This window comes from Pipistrellus hanaki (genome assembly GCF_964339955.1).
Source record: "Pipistrellus hanaki genome assembly, chromosome: 11".
Classification (NCBI taxonomy): Eukaryota; Metazoa; Chordata; class Mammalia; order Chiroptera; family Vespertilionidae; genus Pipistrellus; species Pipistrellus hanaki.
Window position 1 is genome coordinate 15,201,198 of NC_140513.1, and position 22,777 is coordinate 15,223,974.

At 40.7% G+C, this 22,777-nt stretch overlaps 1 protein-coding gene across 3 annotated transcripts; it reads left to right on the plus strand.

Annotated features, from left to right (window-relative positions):
* The first annotated feature begins 7,251 nt into the window (after positions 1-7,251).
* Positions 7,252-21,927, plus strand: INIP (INTS3 and NABP interacting protein). Of its 3 annotated transcripts, XM_084899986.1 has the most exons (6): positions 7,252-7,389; positions 8,344-8,424; positions 14,832-14,906; positions 15,234-15,336; positions 17,720-17,810; positions 19,239-21,927. In XM_084899986.1, exons 4-6 carry the CDS (start codon positions 15,299-15,301, stop codon positions 19,332-19,334), a joined length of 225 nt encoding a protein of 74 aa, XP_084756112.1. In that variant the 5' UTR covers positions 7,252-7,389; positions 8,344-8,424; positions 14,832-14,906; positions 15,234-15,298; the 3' UTR covers positions 19,335-21,927. The 3 variants fall into 3 exon arrangements, with proteins under 3 accessions (XP_084756112.1, XP_084756111.1, XP_084756113.1); XM_084899985.1 differs by lacking the exon at positions 14,832-14,906; XM_084899987.1 differs by lacking the exon at positions 7,252-7,389 and having other exon boundaries at positions 8,370-8,424; positions 14,834-14,906.
* The last annotated feature ends 850 nt before the right edge of the window (positions 21,928-22,777 follow it).

Here is a 22,777-nt window from a genome sequence, read left to right on the forward strand (position 1 = left end):
ACAGTCCTAGGCTTCCTTCCACCTTATAACCCTCTCTTCCACTGACAGACATGTTTCTCTGTGTCCTACCTCACCTTCATCAGATGTGAGAGGTGTTAACAAGCAAGGCTGAATTCATGTCTACAATTTGAGGTGTACTGCAGAATTATTTCCCATTTTTAAAAAACTTCAATTTTACTTATTAGAATTTTTCCTGCTTCAGAATTATGTCTCTTTGCTATTAACTTTATACATAATGTTTTTAACTGGAGCTGGATGTCCTCAGCATCTTTATTTTGAAGATGATCTTAAAAGTTTTCTTAATATTCTGACTACATTCTGAATATAAAATATAACATAGCAAATGATGAGCCATCTGGGTAACACTATTTAAATGACTAATGAAATAGGTGTTAGTGCCCACATTTATATTTAAGATTTAAAAAAACCACACAAATATTTTGACTTTAATTTTCTTAAGCTTTTGATGAAAGTACAGTAACAGGCTTAGCACAAATAAATGTATATCTAGTCAGGCCCATCTGAGCATCTGTGGGACCTGCAGCAAGACTACAGATGCAGGCTCACATTCCATCTGTCTAAATATTTGAAAGTTATAAATCAAGCTACAAATGTGTGTAAAGCTATGCCTTCGAAATGATTGAAAGTTGGCTAAATATCAAAGACACCTTATTTATTATGTTTCATGTCTAGGTGGTCTGTTGATATTTGATATGAATAATAAAATCAATACATAAACAGTTTATAAAATGTCTTTTTCTGTTTTTACAGGAGCAAAATAATATTTACATTATTATCCGATAAAATAAAAGCCTAATATGCTAAGTGTCTGGTTGTCTGGTCATCCATTCAACCGATCAAAGTGTAATATGATAATGATATGTTAAGGCCACTCAACCACTCGCTATGACATGCACTGACCACCAAGGGGCAGACGCTCTGACTGGTAGTTAGCTTGCTTCTGAGGTCCGGCTGATTGAGACCGAGTGAGATGGGCTGGACATGACCTGGGACCCTTCTGTGGTCCCTCCGGGACTGGCCAACCTCTCGTGTCCCTCCTCGGCCCCGATTGTGCACTAGTGGGGTCCCTAAGCTTGGCCTGCACCCTCTCACAATCGGGGACCATCAACCAGTTTCGATTAAGGTCAAGGGCACATACCTCCATTGCAGGCTTGATCTCCAGCCCTAGTCAGGGCAGGTGCAGGGGAATAACCAATCGATGTGTCTCTTTCACATTAATGTTTCTCTCTCTCTTTCGCTTCCCCTCACTTCCACTTTCTCTTACAATCAAGGGGAAAATATCCTCGGGTGGTTAATAACAACAATAAAACCACATTGAAATGGTAATGCATATGATAAATCATTATCTCAGAATATTCGTTTATATTTTAATTTTACCCTAAATTATCACTTAGAAGGCAATTTTTACCATCCCTTAAAGTAGTATCTAGAGTCATACAGCAAATAATCTGTCTTGCTTCACTCATGTGTTAAGAAACAACAGACCCCAAATAGAATCACTTTTGCTAAGCCCACATCTCTGAAGCAAAACTTAATTCCTAACTTAATATCAGTTTCGACCTTCCCTATGAATATAATCTGAATCGGTCAGTCCAAAATTTCCTGTTCAGCACCAGTGGGGTAACCACCTACTGGATCCTTTTTGTCCCCCCAAAAGAAGGTGACCTTACCTGAAATAATCCTTTTCTTCCTTGTTCCCCTCTCCTCCTGCCTTTAAAAACCTTTCCTTTCCTGCAGCTTTTTGGTGCTCCTTTCTGTTTGCTAAATAGGATGCTGCCAGATTCATGAATGGTTGAATAAAGCTAATATAATCTTTACATTTACTCAATTGAATTTTTGTTGTTTAACACATGGTACCTATCAACCAACATACAAAAGGAATATAAGACTATCAATTCCTTAACATTGCAGAAATGTTCCTCAGCCAAAAGCACAACTGTTGTGGATACTCTAATAATTCAATAACAACTCCAGAATCACAAATGATAGAGAAAAAAAAAAAAAGCCAAAGAATGGACATTCAGCACTAGCCAGAATTGATTATTGCTTTGTAAGAGTTTATTGAATTCATCTAATCTCAGAGGAAGTATTTGGAAGTTAATAATTTGTTTTTTTTCTCACCTATTCCCTGCACCAAAAAAAATGTGTCCATTTCTGACCTTGTGATATCATAGAGAAAATATACATTGGTCTTTGCCCCGCTCCCCTCCCACCCCCATTCCTGGCACAGAGCTCCTGAAACCCTTGTAAATTCCTAAGTGATAAGTAGAAGAATTCTTTTGTTCTAGTGTTTGATCTTTGACTTTTGAACTTTTAAACTTTTCTGTAACTCTCCAATCCTGTGTTAGGCATGATACAGACCATCATCAGTGCAGTATTCATGGATGGGCCTGGATTCCAGTCCAGTGTAAGGCCTCCTCAAAGAAAACCTCTATGTGCCCACACTGCCTCTGGATGACCACCCGAAATTCATCATCTTAATGATCCATAAGGCAGAAACCATCACAATGAACCGGTCAAATAGCTAAGATTGCAGGGCTCCTTTCTCTCTTGTGATACAGTTATATTATAAAAATGCATACTTCTTCTTTGTTCTGTGGAACACTTCTGGGTTTCCTCGAGCTGTGTATACAGCTTGCCAACTCTAAGACCCCTGAATAAATCTTTGTCATTTTTATTTGTAGCCAAAGCCTCCCGATTCTTTCTTGTTATGTTCGACAGGAGGCACCCCTTTACCTCCCTCCATGGGGAAAGAGGCAGAGTGACTTCGTGCTTTGGTGTCTGGGCCACACAGACTGGGTTTGCAAACTGTGGCTAAGACCTGACTCCACACTGGGTCTGAATCTGCACCTGCTGGCAGGTGATTAGATCAGGAGGGCAGAGCTCTTATAAAAGGGATTAGTGGCTTTATAAAAGAAATAGCCATCTATGAACCAGGAAGTGCATCCTCAATGTCTCGCTGGCACCTTGATCTTGGACTTCCCAGCCTCCAGAACTGTGATAAATAAAATGCTGTTGTATATAAGATGCCCAGTCTATGGTATTCTGTTATAGCAGCCTGAATGGACTAAAACAGTCCCCAAAGATCCCACCTCCGTTATTCGCAGCTTTGCAGTCCCCTTTCACACTGTATCAAGGTTGGTCTGTGTGATCAACAGTATATGGCAGAAGCAATGTCACTTCCACACTCAGGCTATAAAAGACACTGTGACTTCTACCTTTTTTGGGCACTCTCTTTAATTCTTACATTACTTGCTCTGGCTGTGAGTTGCCACATCATGAGCAACCGTATGGAAAGGCCTGTGTGATGAGGGATTGAAACCTCCTGCCATTAGCCACGTGAGTGAGTTTTACAAGCAGATCCTTCCATCCAGCTGAGCTTCCCAACGACCATATAGCTCCAGGTGGCATCTTGACTGCAATCTCAGAAAAGATCCCAAGCTAAAGATCCCACTGCCTAGATTCAAGTCCTTCAGAAACGGTAAGAAAATATGTATTTGTTGTTTTAAACCAAGAACTTTTGGAATAATTTGTTATAAGCAATAGGTAACTAATTCTGTAATTGTCTCAAATTTCTACACACTTAATTTTAAAAAAATTGATTTTTAGACAGAGAGGAAGGGAGAGAGAGAAACATTGATGTGAGAGAAACATCTGTTGATTGCTTCCTGTAGGTGTCCCAACTGGGGATCAAACCCGAAACCTGGGTATGTGCCCTGACCAGGATTCAAACCCACAATCTTTTGGTGTAGATGGATGTTCCAACCAACTGAGCCACACGGCCAGGGCTCTCCACACTTGATTTTAAAGGCTGTCTAGCCTAATGCATTTCCTATAAACATTTTATCACAGAATAGCAAAAGAGGATTAGGGTGGCTTCAATTGGAAACTGAGGACTCTTATCAGCTCCGTTTTGATACTGAAAGTCTGAAATAAACATAATGGCTCAGGATGAAGTAATTCACACACTGCTACCTCCTCAAGTTTCCTTATCATTTGACAGAGCCATAGGACTGTAACATTCATTCCTTTATCCTGGACTTGCCCCTGGTAGATACGAAGGTGCTAAGACCTACTGACCAACTACCAAGATATCCAGTAAAACACAGATCTTTCATAGTTGCTGCCGTCACCACAATCTATCCCCAGAATTCTTTCCATTTTGTAAAACTGAAACTTTATAACTATTAAACAATTCTCCACTTTTCTCTTCCCCCCTGCCCCTGGCAATCACCAATCTGATTTCTGTCCCTATGATTTTGACAACTCTAAGTACTTCCTGTGAATGGAATCACACAGTAAATAGAGTTCCTGAACCCAATTCCAAAGCATCAGATTCTACAGGTTAAGGGGTCAGTCCTATAAGACTTCCATTCCCCAACACACACACTTCAGATGCCAGACACAAGCTCAGGTTACCTGTGCTTCTGACTGACTGGCCACAGATCGAAGGTTCCAAAGACCCCCTCCTTGGGTTCAATTAATTGGCTAGGATGGCTCACAGAGCTCAGGAGAAAAATCTGTTTACTCACTAGATTACTGATTTGTTACAAAGGATATTGAAGGATATGCATCAGCAGCCAGATGAAGAGATACGTAGGGAGAAGTCCCAAACAAATGAGCTTCTGTCCTCATGGAACTTGGGGCCCGCACTGGAGCACATGGAAGCCTTCTAGCTCCCCAACTTGGAAGCTCTCCCAACACTCTCTTTAGGTTTTTATAAAGGCTTCATTATATAAGCATGATTGATTAAATCATTGGCAGTTGGTGACTGAATTCAATCTCCAGCTCCTTGCCCCATCCCAGGAAGTCTGGGGTGGGACTGAACGCTCCCAACCTTGGTTGGCTCCCCTGGCAAACAGCCCCCACCTGGAGGTGCTTCCCAAAGACCACTCTATGAACAAAACAAAAGACGCCTCTATCACTCTCAACGCTTGGGAAACACCCAAGGTTTCTAGAGCTGCGAGCTCAGTATTTGTCTTTTTGTGACTAGCTTATGTCACTTAGCATAATGCCCTCAAGGTTCATGTGTGCTATAACATATCAGAATGCACTTTTTAAAGGCTGAGTAGTATTTTATTGTGTGTGTGTGTGTATATATATATATATATATATATATATATATATACCGCATTTTGTTTATCCATTCATCTGAACACTTAGGTTGCTTCCACCTCTTGGGTGTTATGAATGGTGCTGCTATGAATATGGGTGTGCAACTATCTCTTCAAGGCCCTGCTTTCAATTCTTTTGGGTATATACCCAGGAATGAAATTGCTGGATCATATAGTGATTCTATTTTTAATTTTTGGAGTAACCGCCATACTATTCCACAGCAGCTGTACCATTCCCACCAACAGTGCACAAGGGTTTCATTTTCAACACTTGTTATTTTCTGTGTTGTCTTTTTTTAAATAGTAACCATCTCATGGTTGTGAAGTGGTTCCTCATTTATTTTTATTTCCCTTTTACAGATGACAGAAGCACCAAAAAGTTAAACAAGGGCTCAACATTTAAATGCCAGAGCTGGAATTTGAACTCTAGGAAACTGACCTACTATTAACCAATATGTTAAAATTCTTGTGAGGCAGAAATTACAAAAATCTCTCAAGAAGAAGAAGACAGAAAATTTAAGGGTTAACACCCATCAGTAAAGGGCAAAATGATTAGCAGCAAGTTAATCGATCTTTCTCCTTGTAATAGCCTCCCAACCCTGGGAGGATGAACTTGCTGGGTGGGAAGTTGCAAAATGCTGTTCTGGAGGTAGAACCTTTCCTCCTTAAATAAGCTTTGTTCAGAAGGTCCATTTGGAACTTTTTTGGGAGCTTTCTTATGCCCTGGTTTCTGTTTGTCTACTCAGGCAACCTAACTCCAAAAGGTTCTCCTACGGTTCTATCAGCATATACGGTATATCTTGATCATCTTTTTAATCACGCCAGGAATAAAAGATGCTTTCAACTGAAAAGGGCTCCTGGCCAACCACCAAATCGCTATGTTACACTATATCTAGATTAGTCAGCAAGAGCTGGTCTCAAAGGAATTCCTTCCCTCAGAGGAGAAGTTAGGTGTGAGATTTAAGAACCAGTTTAACTCATTGGATAGAGCGTCGGCCTGCGGACTGAAAGGTCCCAGGTTCGATTCTGGTCAAGGGCATGTACCTTGGTTGTGGGCACATCCCCAGTTCATGTGTGTGTGTGTGTGTGGGGGGGGGGGGGTGCAGGAGGCAGCGGATCGTTGTTTCTCTCTCTCATGGATGATTCTAACTCTCTATCCCTCTCCCTTCATCTCTGTAAAAATCAATAAAAATAAAAAAGAACCTGGGCCTTAGTTTCTGGCAGACTCGTTAGTCTTTTGAAACTGCTGGCTGCTTAGCATGGAATAAATAACTCAACATTTCTCAGCCTCATGCAGACCAGAGATGACAAGCCTGGAGCTGACGCGCAGGAAGCACCTAGCACGCTCCCGACCCTCGATAAATGCTTGGTAGCCTTATTGCTTTAGTCACGGGTCCATGCACAGCAAAACAGCGCATCATAAACATTCACTGCTGAGAAAACATCCATTATGAAGAACATATGTTCAAATTCTAAAAGAGATGCATACCGGATTAACGGCCACAGACCAGGCGGCGCACCTCCATAGAAGGTTAGCTTTTATTGTAAACGTGGGAATCCCACTAGAGGTTCTGAGAGGTGGCTCAGCCATTTCTCAGACACAGATGACTGAACAGTACTGAAAACTTCTCCGTGGCTAGTTCTTTTCTTATGTGTACCATTACACAAACTATATAAAAGAGAAATATTCCTGAGATTTGTGTGTGTGTGAACGTGCAACCGAGATGGGAGTTATAGTTCGAAAGCGAACCCAGCCTAGGAAGACGCGCCCTCTTAGACTCAGTCCCAGGCTCAGAGGATTCCCGCCGGCTCGGCGGCGGCTCTTCTCCGGCCAGCGACCTGGACAACGACAGGGGCCGCTGAAAGGTACTAGGGACCCGGCCGGCCTCCGACCCGCCCCTGCCTCGTTGAGCCGGCCGCTAGGTCACTGCGATCCGCCCCTCTCGGCCCCGGGCCGCTGAAGCGCAGCCTGCATCTCCCATGAGCCTCTTCGGCTGTCAGTTTTCGGAAGAAAAGTGACATCTACGCTGAGGCGGCAGTTAGAGCACCAATCGGCGTGGCCAGCGGCTGTTGGGCCCGGGCGGGGGCGGGACTTCCGCTCTCGGGTGACGTCACCAGGAGGCGGAAGTGCAGCGGGGGCGGGAAGGTTGTAGAGCTGCACGCCGCGCTGGGTTTGCCGGTGTTTAAGTGGTCGCGCCCCCTTGGAGAGCGCGATCCCACGGGCGAGGCGGTCCCCGGCGCCCTCGCGTCCCCGGTAAGTAGGGCCGCCCGGCGGCTCCGGGCGAGGGCGGTGTATAGCTCCGGTGCTGACTTGCTGCTGTTGTCTCTGATGCCACTGGGCAGTGGCCTCTCGGCTTCCCTCGCCTTCCAAAGTTGCTCATCCCTCCTCTCCTTGGTCTCCGCCACTGTCCCCGCCCAGCCTGCTTTCCAAGACTGCAGGCAGGGACCCTTCTGCGGTGCTGGTCCAGCCCCGTCACCTCCCTGATTGACGTTTCCCTTCTGCAGATGTGCCTTCCTAACGGGGTTCCGCTAGCTCTGCGCACCAGCCGCGGAGACACCTAACCATGTTCTGTTCCAAACCGACTTGTGTGTGCCAGCGCTTGTACTTTCCCGGGCTCCCCGGAAGGCATCCTCTTCACGCCGGCAGAACCAGTCGCTCTCTGCTTCCTGAGCAGTGTTGACGCCTTTTAAAGAGCGCGTTTGTTAACCTTTTTTTTAGCATGATTTCTTGAATGAGACTATATTTTCCCTCCGATTGTGTGTTCCTAGAGGGCAGGAGTAGGATGTCGCTTATTTTTGAGATCTCCTTTTTAGCTTTCAGTGCATACAATTGTTGCTGACTACATTTTGTAGTAAGTGAAACGGGAGGCACCGTAGATGAGTGATTTTTCTTCCTTCTATTGTGACCGTATCACCAAATGTATCAAGTGATTGATACATTTGGTGATACTTGGTAAACAACCTGATGACATGTTAAAGACAGCAGTGCTTAGTGTTGACATCAACATCTGCAAGAAGAGAGATTGAACCTTCACGCTCTAATTGAAAACTTGAGCTTGCAGAGTCTGTGTGCTTTTCAGATTTATGTTTCTGAAGAGATGAAGATAATGGCAAACGTTTCATTGTAGGAAGGCTAGCTGCTCCCGACACCTTTTCCTTTGTTATTAAAGTATGGTGCATTTTGTATGCATGTATACATTTTTTACAGGTGATTGCAAAGTGCTGACCAGTTGCCACAGAACATAGTTGAAACAAAATAGGAAGATGGCAGCAAACCCTTCAGGACAAGGTAATGCATGCTGGAACTTATTTTATTACTAGGAAATTTCCCCCCACAAGTAAACATATTTTAATAGAAATGTAATAGAAACTTAAACTTTTAATAGAAATTTAAACTTAATAGAAACTTTGGCATAGGGCAGTTACTGTAGCCAGAATAAAAAATAAACAGCAAAGTAAAACCCCATATTTAAAGCAAGTCCAACATTGTATCAGATATATATCGATAATATCCTTACTAGATATTAATCCTATCTTTTAATCTGTGCTAAGATTATTCACATTGTAAACCTTAGGTCCTCCTCTAACATCTGTTTTCTTGCTCTTTACTTGAAATCAGAACCACTTTTAAAGAAGTTATATTGTCACCAGACTATATCCATACCTTTATCTTTATTTGCTCTAAAATTTTTATTACACATTTCACCTGTATTAAGCTAGCTCTCTAAGGCAAATCAAGTTAGACACATCCTAAAGAAGTTTTTATTTAAAGTATTAAATCTTACTGTGTAAGTAGTTTCCTGCTTCAAAAACTCAAAGCAAACTTCTATTTCTTTTCCATATCAAGTTTAAATTCCTATTTGACCCACTATATTTTTTTTGTTACTCATCTTTGGTATGACTTGTTCCAATTTTTTTAAATCTTAGTTTTGTCTCTCTCTCTCTCTCTCTCTTTTTTTTTTTTTTTTTTTTTTTTTAACTGATTTCAGAGAGGGAGAGAAACATAAATGATGAGAGAGAATCACTGACCAGCTGCCTCCTGCATGCCCCCACTGTGTATTTAGTTTGCGACCGGGGCATGTGCCCTTGACTGGAACCGAACCTGGGACCCTTCAGGCTGCAGGCCCATGCTCTGTCCACTGAGCAACCCGGGCTAGGGTAGTTTTGTGTTATCTTAGTCTTAATATAAATGGAATCGTAAAGTGTGCACTTGTTTGTTTCTAGCTTCTTTCACTGCGTGAGATGTACCCATGTCGTGCTTTTTATTTCGGAGTTCCATTGTATTAATTTATCACAATTCATTGAATCATTCTCCTGTTTGGAGGCATTGGTGTTTTCTGAGTTTTGGCCATTAAGAATAAACCACTTTGAGTATTTGCTGTAAGCCTTTTTGCAGATATTTGGATAAACATCTAGGAATGGAGCCGCTCAGTGTATAGTCAACTTTATAAAAAATGGGCAAACGTTTTCCCAAAGTGCTTGTACCATTTGCATTCACTCCAGCCAAGTGTGAGAATTCTGGTTGCTCCACGTATATAGCCCTGGCTGTTGGTCTTTTCTGGGGGAGGCATTTGGGGTGTGAAGTGTCATGTCATTGTAGTAGGAACTTGCATTTCCTCTGTGACCAATGTGGAGCACTTGTTCACGTGCTTATTGGCCTTTGTAAATCCTCGTTGTGAAGTGTTTGTTCGTGTCTTCTGTTCTTTTTAAAAGCTGGGTTATTTTTATTTTGAAGTTTTTTAAGAGTCTGGACACTAGTCCTTTGTCGTTGCTAACTACATTATCTGGATCATCTTGGAGTTGGTTTCTGTTGACTGCACTTTTTTTTAGTATAGGTCACAGTTTACTTTTTCTTCCTCTACTGAGTGATTTGTTATTGGATACGGGATATTCTAATAATTGTAGAGCTCCTGGGTTCTGTTGTATTCCCCTCAGATGGCTTGGTTCAACTCTTACTCCGGATTGTCTCCCTTAGATTTCAGCTGCTGCTTTATTGCTGGGCCCCCTGGGCTCTCCCCAGATGTGTGCAGTTTACTTAAAGCAAAAACTGTGGGTGGGTTTCCTAGGCATGTTTTGGGCTTTACTCCTTCCTGCCTTTCCCTCTTAAGTCCCTCCCCTAATATTTGGCAGCCCTGAACTCTGTCCTCTGATGCCTCAAATCGGTAAGGTGAGCTGTCCAAGCTGTTTGTGGACTGAGGAGTGCTCCAGGCAAAGGCCACAGATTCCCAAATCTCACCAGTTTCACTTTCTGCCCAATTTTGGTCAGTTCCTCATGCCTTCAAATAATAGGGTTGCTGTAACCAAATTGCTCTGCCATTCCTGGAAGTTGGAAGCCCGCTGAATCTATTTTAGTATATTAGTTGGATTTTGGGTAAACTAAAGGTTACATGAGTTTTATCAAAGTGTAGTAAAACGCTAGTTGCAGTCATAGCTTTACCCAGCTGTAACCAGCTAGTGCTGTTCTGTTCTCGCAAATCACAGGTCGGTATTCCCCTGTGGTCTTTGACCTCTTCTTTTCCAAGTTATAAGGACTCATATTGAAAATAATTGAAATTCAACAAAAATGAAAGCTAACAGAAGTCTAATTTGAAAAGAAAATGTGCTAATGCAATGCAGCCCTAGTGAAAATAAAATTTTAAATTATCTCTATTCTAGGAACACAAATACACGAGATTTACAATTCTCTGGCTACTCATTTTTTAGCGGTTGTAATAAAACACAATCATTTTTAGTGCGGCCTTTGATTGATCCATAGTCAGATCCACTATGAAACACAGTGACGACCACTTTGGCTCTTGTTACTGTTTTGTCAGCGATTTTGTTGGCGTCATGGAACTGCTGTTATCAGCCACCAGCAGAGGGAGACCACGTCATGTTCTACAGACTCCCAGACTCTCGATGAAAATATTAAACTCTTATTTATTTGGATCTATTACATTTTACTTTATTAAATATTTCTGCACTGTTTATGAGTATGGGGACTACTTATTATGGGGATTGAATGTCAAGTGCCATAATTATAGTGATAACTGAAAGAACAATGACTAAACAATTTTTTTTTTCTTTTTTTAAATATATTTTATTGATTTTTTACAGAGAGGAAGGGAGAGAGATAGAGAGCCAGAAATGTCAATGAGAGAGAAACATCGACCAGCTGCCTCCTGCACACCCCCCACCGGGGATGTGCCCACAACCAATGTACATGCCCTTGACCGGAATCGAACCTGGGACCTTTCAGTCCGCAGACCGACACTCTACCACTGAGCCAAACCGGTTTCAGCATGACTAAACAATTCTTGACCCATACATTATAGTATGTTAATGTCTCTGGTGTAAGGGACAGAATCCCATTGTGCCCTCTAACCCCTCTTTCAGATCTAGCCTTCTATCATCTTGTACTAGTATCAGGTCTGCTGAATTTCATAAGCTCTTGGCAGACAGTTACTGATTTCTCATATTCTTCTTAGCATCCACTGTAGTGTGGAACATTATTCTTAGGTTGAAGTAACATTTTGAGAATTTTAATATATAAAGGCAGATCCTCAGACTGGACTTTGTCCAAGGTACCATTCTTGTGCAAGAGTCTTTCATTATTGGTCTTACTGTATCAAGGTCCTGTAATCAGGTGGTGGTAGTTGGACTGGTCTAACCTGAGAATCCTGGTGAAATACTGAGTAAAGAATGTGAATTCTTCTCTTTCATTATTTTATAATGATCTCAAAATGCTTGTAGAAAATATCTATAGACCCTGCAGATCAAGTGGTGGAAACTGTTGGCTAGGGGGCAGTCTGTTGCTCTGAGCTGTGATTTTTGGGTGCTCTGTAGGAAGTGGGTGGCTTCACTCCTGGGAGGTTGTCTTGGTTGACCTCTGACCCAAGTAGAAGTCTTCCTAAACCACCTATGGTCCAGAAGAAAGCAAGTTCACCCTTCTGGCTTGTGCTGAGTATTCTACTTTTGAATTTAGAGTTTGTTCTGGTGCATAATTTGGTTTTCTGGAACATTTTAGCTTAGCTTGAGTTCCCTGTATCTACCCCTTCCTCCTGAACCTAAAGGAAAAAGTACACAGCGATGCTTTATAAACAGATATATACTTACTAGTAGAAACAAAACACCTAAATGTTAACACTAACTTAATTATTAACATAGTAACTATTATTTCCACCCTCTCTTTACAGCTGTTTATTTATGTACTTTAACTTGCCTTTTGTGAATTCATGGCTCACAGATTTGATTTGTTCCATCTAGCTATATTTATTATTCTCTTTAATGTTCCGATTGTGTCAGCCTGGCTAATCTCAAACTAGCTTCTTTCTTCTTTGAGCATATCCTGAGCCTTTAAAAATAAAACAAAACACTTCTTGCTTTCTGACAAGATATTCCAGGCCCACTTGATTATTTTCCTTCCCTCTGACATGGAACTAGTACTCCCCAAGAACCCTGGTTCCTTTTAATGGAGGATAGTATGAAATATTTTCTTGTGAACAAATTAATCTTTAGGGAATTTATATTTCTCTAAACAGCACTTCAGTTCTTTCCAATGTGGTAACTTATTTTGCTCATCATATAATTTAAACACTCTTGGATTTTTTACTTTCCTTTTCAAAAATTTTTTATTTTATATTTATAGTACCTCTAAATCTAAAAAGATGTAACTATATAATTTGTTTCTAAAAATACAACAGGCTCTTCTGAAAAAAAAGGGGTACTATAGTACAAAGGTACAACCTTGTACTATAGTTGAAAATATAGCTGGTGGTGTAACTTGCTTTAAATATATGCAGCTTCATATATATATATATACACACACATACATATACATACATACATGGGAGAGTACCAGTTTTCCCCCTTTTTTTGAAAAGCTGATTTGAGAGAGAGAAACATTGATCAGATGCCTCCTGCAGGGCCCCCATCAGGGATTAAGCCTGAAACCGGGGCATGTGTCCTGAACTGGCAGCCTCTTGGGACGATGCTCAACCAACTGAGCCACTCTGGCTAGGCCCCACTTTTCTTTCCATTGAAAGCATTCCCACTTTACAAATAACTCACTTTAGAATTCCCTTAAAGAACACATTCCAGTATATACCTATTCCTCCATAAATATCTTACCTTAATTTGTATTACATCATTTTTAGGGAAGTTTTTAGTGTATAAAATCAATAATACTCATATTCTGAATTTCCCATCGAATATATTATCACATCATTTATACACATTTATTTGTTTATTTGGATAACAGGCCAACCATGAGGTAGTAAATGAAGAACACTTACAAAGTGTTCTTAGCCGTTCTTAGTAAACTAAGAACACTTACAAAGAAACTCTATTAATTTAGAAATTATATATTAATTTTGAGCCTATAGTTACTAATTTTCACACCTGATTTCCATGGTGTTAACTAGCAACCTGTGCTCTGACTGTGAAACATGCATGGATTTCTTTAAGGAGGCTATTCTTTCTTAACCAGGCCAAGAAAGACATGTTTTTTTATGAGAAGTTGGTGAATTATATGCAGTTGTTGTTTTTGTAAGTAAAAAATGATCAGATATAGGCAGTTTAATAAATTTAACTTAATACATAAATTCAAAGTTCTCTTATAGTGGTTATGATGTTTATGTAATATTCCTAGTTGTATAAAGATGAGTTGATATTTATGGTTTGTGATGGCCAGCCTTATTAGAGGTCTAAATTTGTAAGTAGTTATTTAACTGTTAAAAATATTTTTTTTGGCCTTTATTTGTATAGCACCTTTTTATTTTTTATTTTTTTATTTTTATTTTAATTTTTAAAATATATTTTATTGAGTTTTTATAGAGAGGAAGAGAGAGGGATAGAGAGCCAGAAACATCGATGAGAGAGAAACATCGATCAGCTGCCTCTTGCACACCCCCTACTGGGGATGTGCCCGCAACCAAGGTACATGCCCTTGACCCGAATCAAACCCGGGACCTTTCAGTCCGCAGGCCGACGCTCTGTCCACTGAGCCAAACTGGTTTCGGCAGCACCTTCTTTTTAAACCCCTTTGGCAGATTGCCTTGGCGATCAGTTGCTTTGGTATTAGTTAAAGTAAAGGTCTAAAGCTGTGGTAGCTCCCCCTTATTCATGAGGAGAGTATTCCAAGACCCCCTGGGTACCGGAAACCTCAGATTGTACTGCACCCTATGTATAGTATGTCTTTCCTATGCATAATACCTATGAGAAAGTTTAATTTCTACATTAGGCCTAGTAACAAATTAACAACCACAACTAATGATAAAATAGAATAGTTATAACAATACACTGTAATAAAAGCTATGTGGATGTGGTCTCTCTGAACATATCTTACTGTACTGTACGTGCAGCACGGATACACTGGACAAAGGGGTGATTCACATCCCTCGCAGGATGGAGTGGATGGCACGAGATATTTTGTCTGTACATGTTGGAATTGAATTCAGATTTCTAAAACATTGTTTGTTACTGCTTCTGGGCCAAGATCTTTTGTAAGATCAAGCCCATCATTAAGTATCGTTAAAGAACATACTCTTTTGTACCCTGTCAATTATGCTCCATTTCTTTCTCAGAATTGCTTTCTAATCAGCTGCAATTCTTTGACTTACTTCTTGAAAGATTGTGTCATTTCTGAATGAAAGCAGTTGAGAAAAAGAAACATTGTTTTGATCTAAGTATGTCTAATGCTTTATTCTTCCATGAAAGAGACTTTCATAAAGAGGCCTAAAAGTGAGAACTAAGAAAATCTCCACTCCCAGAGGTTGACTGCGCAGGATAGAGGTTAGTCCATGCAGTATTGGGGCCTCAGCGATTTTGTTAAAAAACAATGTTGTTTCCTATACCTTGGTGATCAAAATTCTTTAGAATTGAGTCTTAAAAGTCCTTGGTCAGCATTATCTTTGCATATGTCCATGTATTAAGCTGTTACAGTTGCTGGGAAATAGCAGTAGGGAACGGTAACTGTCTAAAGAGACTACTTATTAGTGAGTTCATTATCATGTTAAAGAAGAGAATTTTGCTGCCTGGGTTTCTGGGTGGCCTAAAATAGCTCTAAAATGTTTTTTTCTTTCACTTTTTCTTCTCCCAACTTTCTTCTTTTTTTTTTAGGTTTTCAAAACAAAAATAGAGTTGCAATCTTGGCAGAATTGGACAAAGAGAAAAGAAAACTACTAATGCAGAACCAATCTTCAACAAATCATCCTGGAGCTAGGTACCGAAGAATAATGTGATTTTTAAGTTCAGTGATTTAAAAGATATCTTGGACAAAATAATTCAAGTTGGTTGGCAATGGTTTTTTTAATATTGGAATTTACATTATATTTTGTTTCCTAGCTAGATTTGGGGAAAAAAAAATTTAATTGACTCTATTTTAAATATTTTAATTCTAATTAGAATATTTAATTTTCCCTACAGCCTATTTTTATGAAAAGGGATTTTATATGAGTTTTGTTTATAACTTAAATTATTCCAGTGTCCCACTTTTTAAAAAATATATTTTTATTGATTTCAGAGAGGAAGGGAGAGGGAGGGAAAGATAGAAACATCAATGATGAGAGAGAATCATTGATCAGCTGCCCCCTGCATGTCCCACACTGGGGATCAAGCCTGCAACCCAGGCATCTGCCCCAATTGGGAATTAAACCATGACCTCCTGGTTCATGGGTAGATGCTCAAACACTGAGCTATGCTGGTTGGACTCCAGTGTCCCACTTTTTTAAGCATTCTGCAAAGTAGGTAAATTTAGATAGCTTAATGTCCTTGATTCAATTTGTGCCATCTTAAATCTCTTCCCTCAGAGTATCCCATCCAGCCACTGCCCTAACTGTCCCATCTTTTCTAGCCAGACCTCTTATAGAGTTGTTTACACTCACCTTTCCTTTCTTACTTATTTACACCTCAACCCACTACCAGGTGTCTCCTAGAATGGGTTTGAGCCTAATTCACTTGTAACCACCTTGTGGCTAAAGCTGCTAGACAAAAGTCCTTTTCTAGTTAGAGACCTTAGCATTATTTGACCCCACTGATCACTCTCTCCTTAAAAATACTCTTTGGTTGGCTTCCATTCACTCACTGTTACACTACCTTGCTTTCTTTTGCAGACATTTCTCCACTGCATGCGTCTTGTATGTTGATGTTCCTCAGGGTTCTGTTCTAGGCCGTTTCTCAGTCTACATCTTTTCACCAGACAGTTGCATCCACTTCCACAGCCTGTTAATTATGTGCGGATAACTTGGACACATTTGCATTTTTAGCCTAGTCCTTTCTCCCCAGCACCAGGCTGCCTCCTGACCATCTCCATTTTGATGTCCTTTGGCATTTTAAACTAGTAGTCCCCAAACCGAACTCATCTTCCCTTCCTTTAACTGACCACTTAATATTATTGTGTGTTTTGTCTCAGTGAGAGGTACAGATCTACTAGTTACCAAAGTCAGAAATTCGAATTTTAATTGTTTATCATTTAATTACTGTTTCCAAGCATTTACCATTCTCTTAGGTTTACACTTGGAAATGTGTATCTGGAAATTAACAAAAAAACAACAGTTTCCATACACATTAGGATACATGTTAATGGGGAATGTGAAGATCAGGTGGTTCAGAGCAGATTAATGCGGTGGCACAACTGTGTCAGCAGTGATCCAGCTTCCTCTCATCTTTCCTTTCTCCATGAGTCAGCAGCTCCTTAGGGTCAAAATGTGACTGCGATTTCCTAGACCTCTCCTCTACACCAAGCCACCTGGAGAGGCAAAGGCCAGGAGGTTCCTACCCCATGTTCCTTTTGTAAGAGTGAGGAATATATTCTCAGGAGCCTTCCAACAGACTACCCATCAAATCTAGTTGCTCAAAATGGTGTATCTTTCTCTTGCATAAGCCAGAAACCAGCAAAGGGGATGGCATTGTCTCACACCAAAATTCTCCCCTGAGGGATGAGCGTGGCCTGCCCGGAAGCATGAAATCACTGATAATTGAACTAAGTTCGGTTCCATTAGCAAGAAGAGAAACAGCTGTTGAGGAGGGGACTGGCGCTGTCTGCCAGTGCAGTGTTCTTTCTGAATTGCCGTGTGGCACTTCTGATCACATCGCTCCTCTTTGGAAGTCTCCCTGTACTGCTGGGATAAGGTCTACATTTCTTCATTTCTCTCACAAAGCTCTTCATGTCCTGGCATCTACCTTCCCCTCCAGCCCCATTTTTTGCCAACCTTCTTGACCCTTCCCCAACCCCGACATCCAGTCCTACCAAACTGAGTTCTTAAAACACGTCAAGCCCTGCTGCTCTGGGTCCTTTCCCAGGCCATACCTTCTGCTCAGAACATTCAAGTCTTCAGTTTTCATCATAAATGTAACCTATGGTAGATTGGAATACCTCAAATCCGTTTGAAAGTAAGGGACCATAATTCATCCATAAAAAGGACATAATTTGAAGCCCTACTAATTAACAGGCTTCCTTTGTGTATATTAATGTAGACAGTGAGAGAAGGAAAGCATATTCTGGAAGGTCTTTTTCTATCCTAATAGATGATGTAATGAAAAAATGTGATTCAGAAGTAAGGAAACCTGTATGTGAAACAGCCCCATAACTAAGATTCCTGTTTCAGCATCGCACTTTCGAGACCCTCTCTCAATAAGGACTTCCGGGACCACGCCGAGCAGCAGCACATCGCCGCCCAGCAGAAGGCGGCGTTGCAGGTGAGCAAAGTGCAACTGACATTCTTGTCCCTGGAGAGCCCTGGGTCTTGGAAGCCAGCACAATTCCTGTTTTGTATTTCAGTGGAGCAATATCAATAAAAATGTTCCACACATAATTGCAGTGGTTTGCTGATGTTCAATGGTGCCCAGAGGATTTGAAGGACCAAAACAGCAGTAATGAAAATATCTTTTATGGTGTCGACTCGGTCATGATTGATTCTGTGCTGTACCTCGCAAGGGATTGCTTGCACACGAGAGTTTAGGATATTTGGGTGGACAAAATGATCTTAAAAGCTGAACTGGCTAGTATATTCATATATTTTTTTAAAATAAGAACTTTTGATGGTCTTACTGGTTTATTTTTGTGTGAGTTCTTTTTGTAATGTCTGCATGGCTGTGTTACAGGAAATGTTTAAAGCATCCTCTTATTATAGGAAAATAATAATACATCAGTTCAAAAAAATATTTTCCTCATAGTAATAAACAGTTTCACTACTACTCTGATCTTCGATAATTTAAGATTCCCAGAGACATCATTATATGTGCTTTTAAACCTCAGAATTTCAGAACTGGAAGCAACATTAGAGATCATCTCACTTTTTTTGTTGTTGTTAATCCTCACCCGAGGATATTTTTCCATTGATTTTTAAAGAGTGCAAGGGAAGGAGAGAGACAGAGAGAGAAACATCGATGTGAGGGAGACACATTGGTTGGTTGCCTCCCACACATGCCCTGACCGGGGCCAGTGAGCAAGCCTGCAACTGAGGTATGTGCCCTTGACTGGAATCGAACCCGAGACCCTTCAGTCCGCAGCCACAGTGCTCTCTCCACTGAGCTAAACAGGAGATCTACTAGTTGCCAAGGTCGTGGTTCCTGGGTAGACGCTCCGTGAACCACTTTAGACGGGGAGATAATCTCACTTTAGACGACATAAAAGCAGTCCTTCATTTAGTGACACTGGGAGTCACTGGTGGTTTTCTGTTATTTATATTCCAGCATTCATCTGCCTTTTTCCCCTCCTCCTTCCAACTACTGCCCTTCTTTCTCGAGCTCCTGCTTTGTTGATCAAAAGCAGAGTACTTTGGGACCATTATTACTAGTTTCTCTCCATTTCAAGGAACAAAGTATGTCATTTGTGCTTTTGACTCATTTATTGACTGAAAAGAATCATTGGGGAGAAAGTATGTATGATAGATGAGTACCTGGTGCAACTTGTTAATATGAATTCTTTATTATTGTCCATCTCCTGGGTATTTTAACAAAATTAGCATAGGCACTGATTGTTAAAATAAATTTGGTCTCAAAAAAAGAAAAAGGAAAAAAAAAATTGATCTCAAGCACTCAGAAAAGATAATTAATTTTAATGCCTTGGCTGAAGAATTATGACTCTTAATAGCTTACTTGCCTTTTTTTAAAACTCTTTCCCAGCATGCACATGCCCATTCATCTGGATACTTCATAACTCAAGACTCCGCATTTGGAAATCTTATTCTTCCTGTTTTACCTCGCCTGGACCCAGAATGAAGAAATTATTTGTAATGACATTGACTTTGTAATATCAAACGCCAAAGCTACTATCGTTCAGTGCTATACAAGCTGTGACTTTCAGAATCGGTGGACTTATATTTTTTACTTCCTTAAAAGAAAGGTATGTGTAAGTGAAAGAAAAAAAAAAAAAGGTAACCAGGATGATGATGAGAGCTTTGGAAGCTGTATTATCCGAGGACTGATTATGCTACTGTGACTGTAACTTATTTGTAATGCAGTTTGATTTTAAGGCTAAATCAGACTCACAATTAGATGGTCACATAAACTTACTCCCCACCCCCAAGCCCCCAAATAGTTGGATTGAGTCCATCATGTCCACAAGAGACTTTTAAAAGCCATTTACAGTAAAGAAATGAGGGTGCTTTTTAAAATGTGAACCAAAAGGTTAAAATAAGTTACATTCATATTTGCTGTGTATAGAATTGGTATCAGTGTACCTTTTGAGTTTATAGTCAACATATCATCCTGAAATATTCTTTAACTCATAACTGGTTTCTTTTCAATTTTAAAAGAAAATCCAAGATTAAGTTACTAAATGAAACATCACTTATAAATCTATGCCACTATAAATTAGGTGACAGAATACTATTAAAATAAATGTATGAAATGTGGTGGTTTTAAATCTTATACATGCTCTTATTTAGTGTTCCTACAGTGGTGTACCTGCATGGTTTTATTGTCCGTTTTTGTTCTAATTAGAAGCGTGTGCCAGCTGGGCCTCTTTTTAATTCCTTCAAAGGGAATGGCGTTGGGTTTTCAATATGACACATCTTTAATGGAATCTGGAGTGCTTGTTTAAATATGCATTCCCTACAGCCTTACTCTAGTCCTACAGAATCAGAAATCTCTTAATTCAAAACAAAGTCTGAAAACCATGGGCTGGAGAATTCAGTTTTCATGATATATGTTTATAAATTCATAGATTTGTAGGTCTCTGAAACTTAGAGATCATTTAGCTAAACTCTCCATTATTTTTTACTTCTAATAGGACTCAAATTATTTTATACTATATCACAGGTTCAGTATTTCATACACTGTTTATAACAGACCTCATCTTGGCCTTGAGTCCCCATCCTCTCTAGTAGTAGGATAAAATTTAAACTTAAATTTCCAGCCTGGGCCAATATTTAATCCAAGTTCATCTCTCTTTTCAAAAAGTTTCTTCTCCTTCCCTAGACATTTGCACCAACCACATAGCCCCATCTTGCCCAAACTAATTAAAGCAGAAGTGGGCAAAAGGATTGGCTGTGCCGTTTAGATGCTTTCTCTTGAAAATCTGAATTGGTTTTCTTCATTTGGGTGAGTTGGCAGCTGTCCCCATTGTAACGGTCACCATTGCGGCAAAGGTGCCCGTACGTACGCCTGCTGCTGAGCTCCCTGGGGGCTTGGGCTCCTGATCTGCCTCAGGTCTCGCCAGCTTCCTTGAGGGGTCCTCACTTTTTTTTAATGTGACTAAGTATCTGTTCTTTGTGATACACGACCTATATCCATGTTTCTAAATCTATCTACTTGATACTAGGGAGATAGGAAATTTGGATTGTAGTTTTTATACCATCAAAGCCTCTACCTAATGTGTGACTTTTATAACTTAGGTTAAAGAGACCCTTTTTAGTGTCCTAGCCTTCTAAATAGATGTTGCTTAAATCATGCACTCCTGGCTAGTTAACACTTTCCCCCCTGCTCCCTTAAATCATTTTCAAATTCAACTCAATTCCATATGTTTTGATTAATATCTAGTCTGTAAAACACTGTGCTTCGTGGTGGGGAGGGGTGGGTGATGAGTGATACCTGCTCTTGAAGACTTGACAGTGGCAGAGCCTACTCTGGTGCAGCAGTAATGCTAACGGAAGTCAGAATGCAGTGAGTGACACGAGAAAGCATCCTGGAGCCTGCAGCATTCTATAATAGATAGACCTAGAAGTACTGGCGTGATTTTATCTGGCAAGGCAAGGAAGAGCTGTCCCAGGTCAAGATTTCATAATCAGAGGAGCAGGAATGAAGGCACTTGCGAGGACTACAGAGGACGCGGGAAAGGGCAGCAGTGGACTCCATCCGAAGCCCTGAGATGAAGTTTCATTATTGCTTCCCTTGGATTATGGGTGAATTTGCCTCACTTGCCTAATCACTCTTTTACATGTCACTCCATCTGCAATATAGGAAGAGAACACACTTTGTCTACTTCATTAGAGTGACAGGATGTAATAATAGGAGGTTTTGTTCCTTGAATCTTGTTGCTGTGTGTTTGTGTATGTGTCTTATGGTGTTGATTGTATGTTCCATCAGTAGATAAGATCTCTGAAGGCAAGAGTTTTTGTTTCTCTCCCTCCCTCTTTGTTTACTACTGTATTGTGCTTAGAATGGCATTTGGCAGATAGTAGACTGTCAGTACCTACTTATTGAAGGGAGAAAGGAAGGACAGACTATATATGACCTCGGTGGTGATGTAAAGGGTATTGTGTGTGGGGTTTTTTTACTGTGTGTCATGGTAATAACGTTTTGAAAGCCACTGCTACATAATACAGATGATAGTGCTTTGTATGATTCTGGAATAAAAACTGAAATGACACAATTTCAAAGGCAGATATTTTTTTCCTGAACCATCTATAAGCTGTCTCATTAAGTTGTCTCAGTTCTTTGCTTCACTTTAGCAACAGAATCTCTCAGTCATCTACTCAGCATTCATTCTCCTTTGCCCCCTCCCCAGTACAACCAACATGCTTCAGGGGAAGCTGACCGCCCAGCAACAGGAGTGGGCCTTACATGCTCCTGACCAGTCAGGGAATTCATTTCCTTTTGCCACAGCTGGTCAGCACATGGTATCTCACAGACATCAGGAGCTGGTTCAGCATTGCACGTGTTTCCCACATTCAACCCAAATGAGACTCCAGGAAAGGATTGTTGGATTTATGTAAAATGTTCTCACATTTCTGAGAACACTACCCAAAAGGTTTCTTTCACTCTAGATCTGTAAAGGAAGTGCATGTGTATACTTATGCTGCTCCGCTTACCATGGGGTTACGTGCCAATAAACCCCATCGTAAGTTGAAAATTTTAAGTAGAAAATACATTTAATATAGCCAACCTACTAAATAGCATACCTTAGTCCAGCCTACCTTGAACATGCTGAGACCACAACATCTAAAACACGCTGACAATACAGTGCACTGCCGAGTACTGTTTCTTTGCCCTCATGATCGTGTGCCTGACTGGAACTGACTCCCTATGACCGCCATGCTGCAAGGAAGCCCAGGCTGAGCACGTGGAGAGGCCATACGGTGGAGCACTGAGGTGCCAGACATGTTAGTGAAGCCACTTTGGACCTTCTTAGCCCAGCCACCAGCTAAATGCAGCCAAGCGAGGGACCCAATTGATGCCATCCGGAGCAGAATTGCCCAGCTGAGCAGAATTTCCACAGGATT

Coding starts and splice junctions, on each gene's coding strand:
- INIP (XM_084899985.1), top strand. CDS start 8,400: ATGGCAGCAAACCCTTCAGGACAAG. Junction 8,425..15,233: donor AGCAAACCCTTCAGGACAAG/GTAATGCATGCT, acceptor TTTTTTTTTTAG/GTTTTCAAAACAAAAATAGA. Junction 17,811..19,238: donor AGCAGAAGGCGGCGTTGCAG/GTGAGCAAAGTG, acceptor ACTCTTTCCCAG/CATGCACATGCCCATTCATC.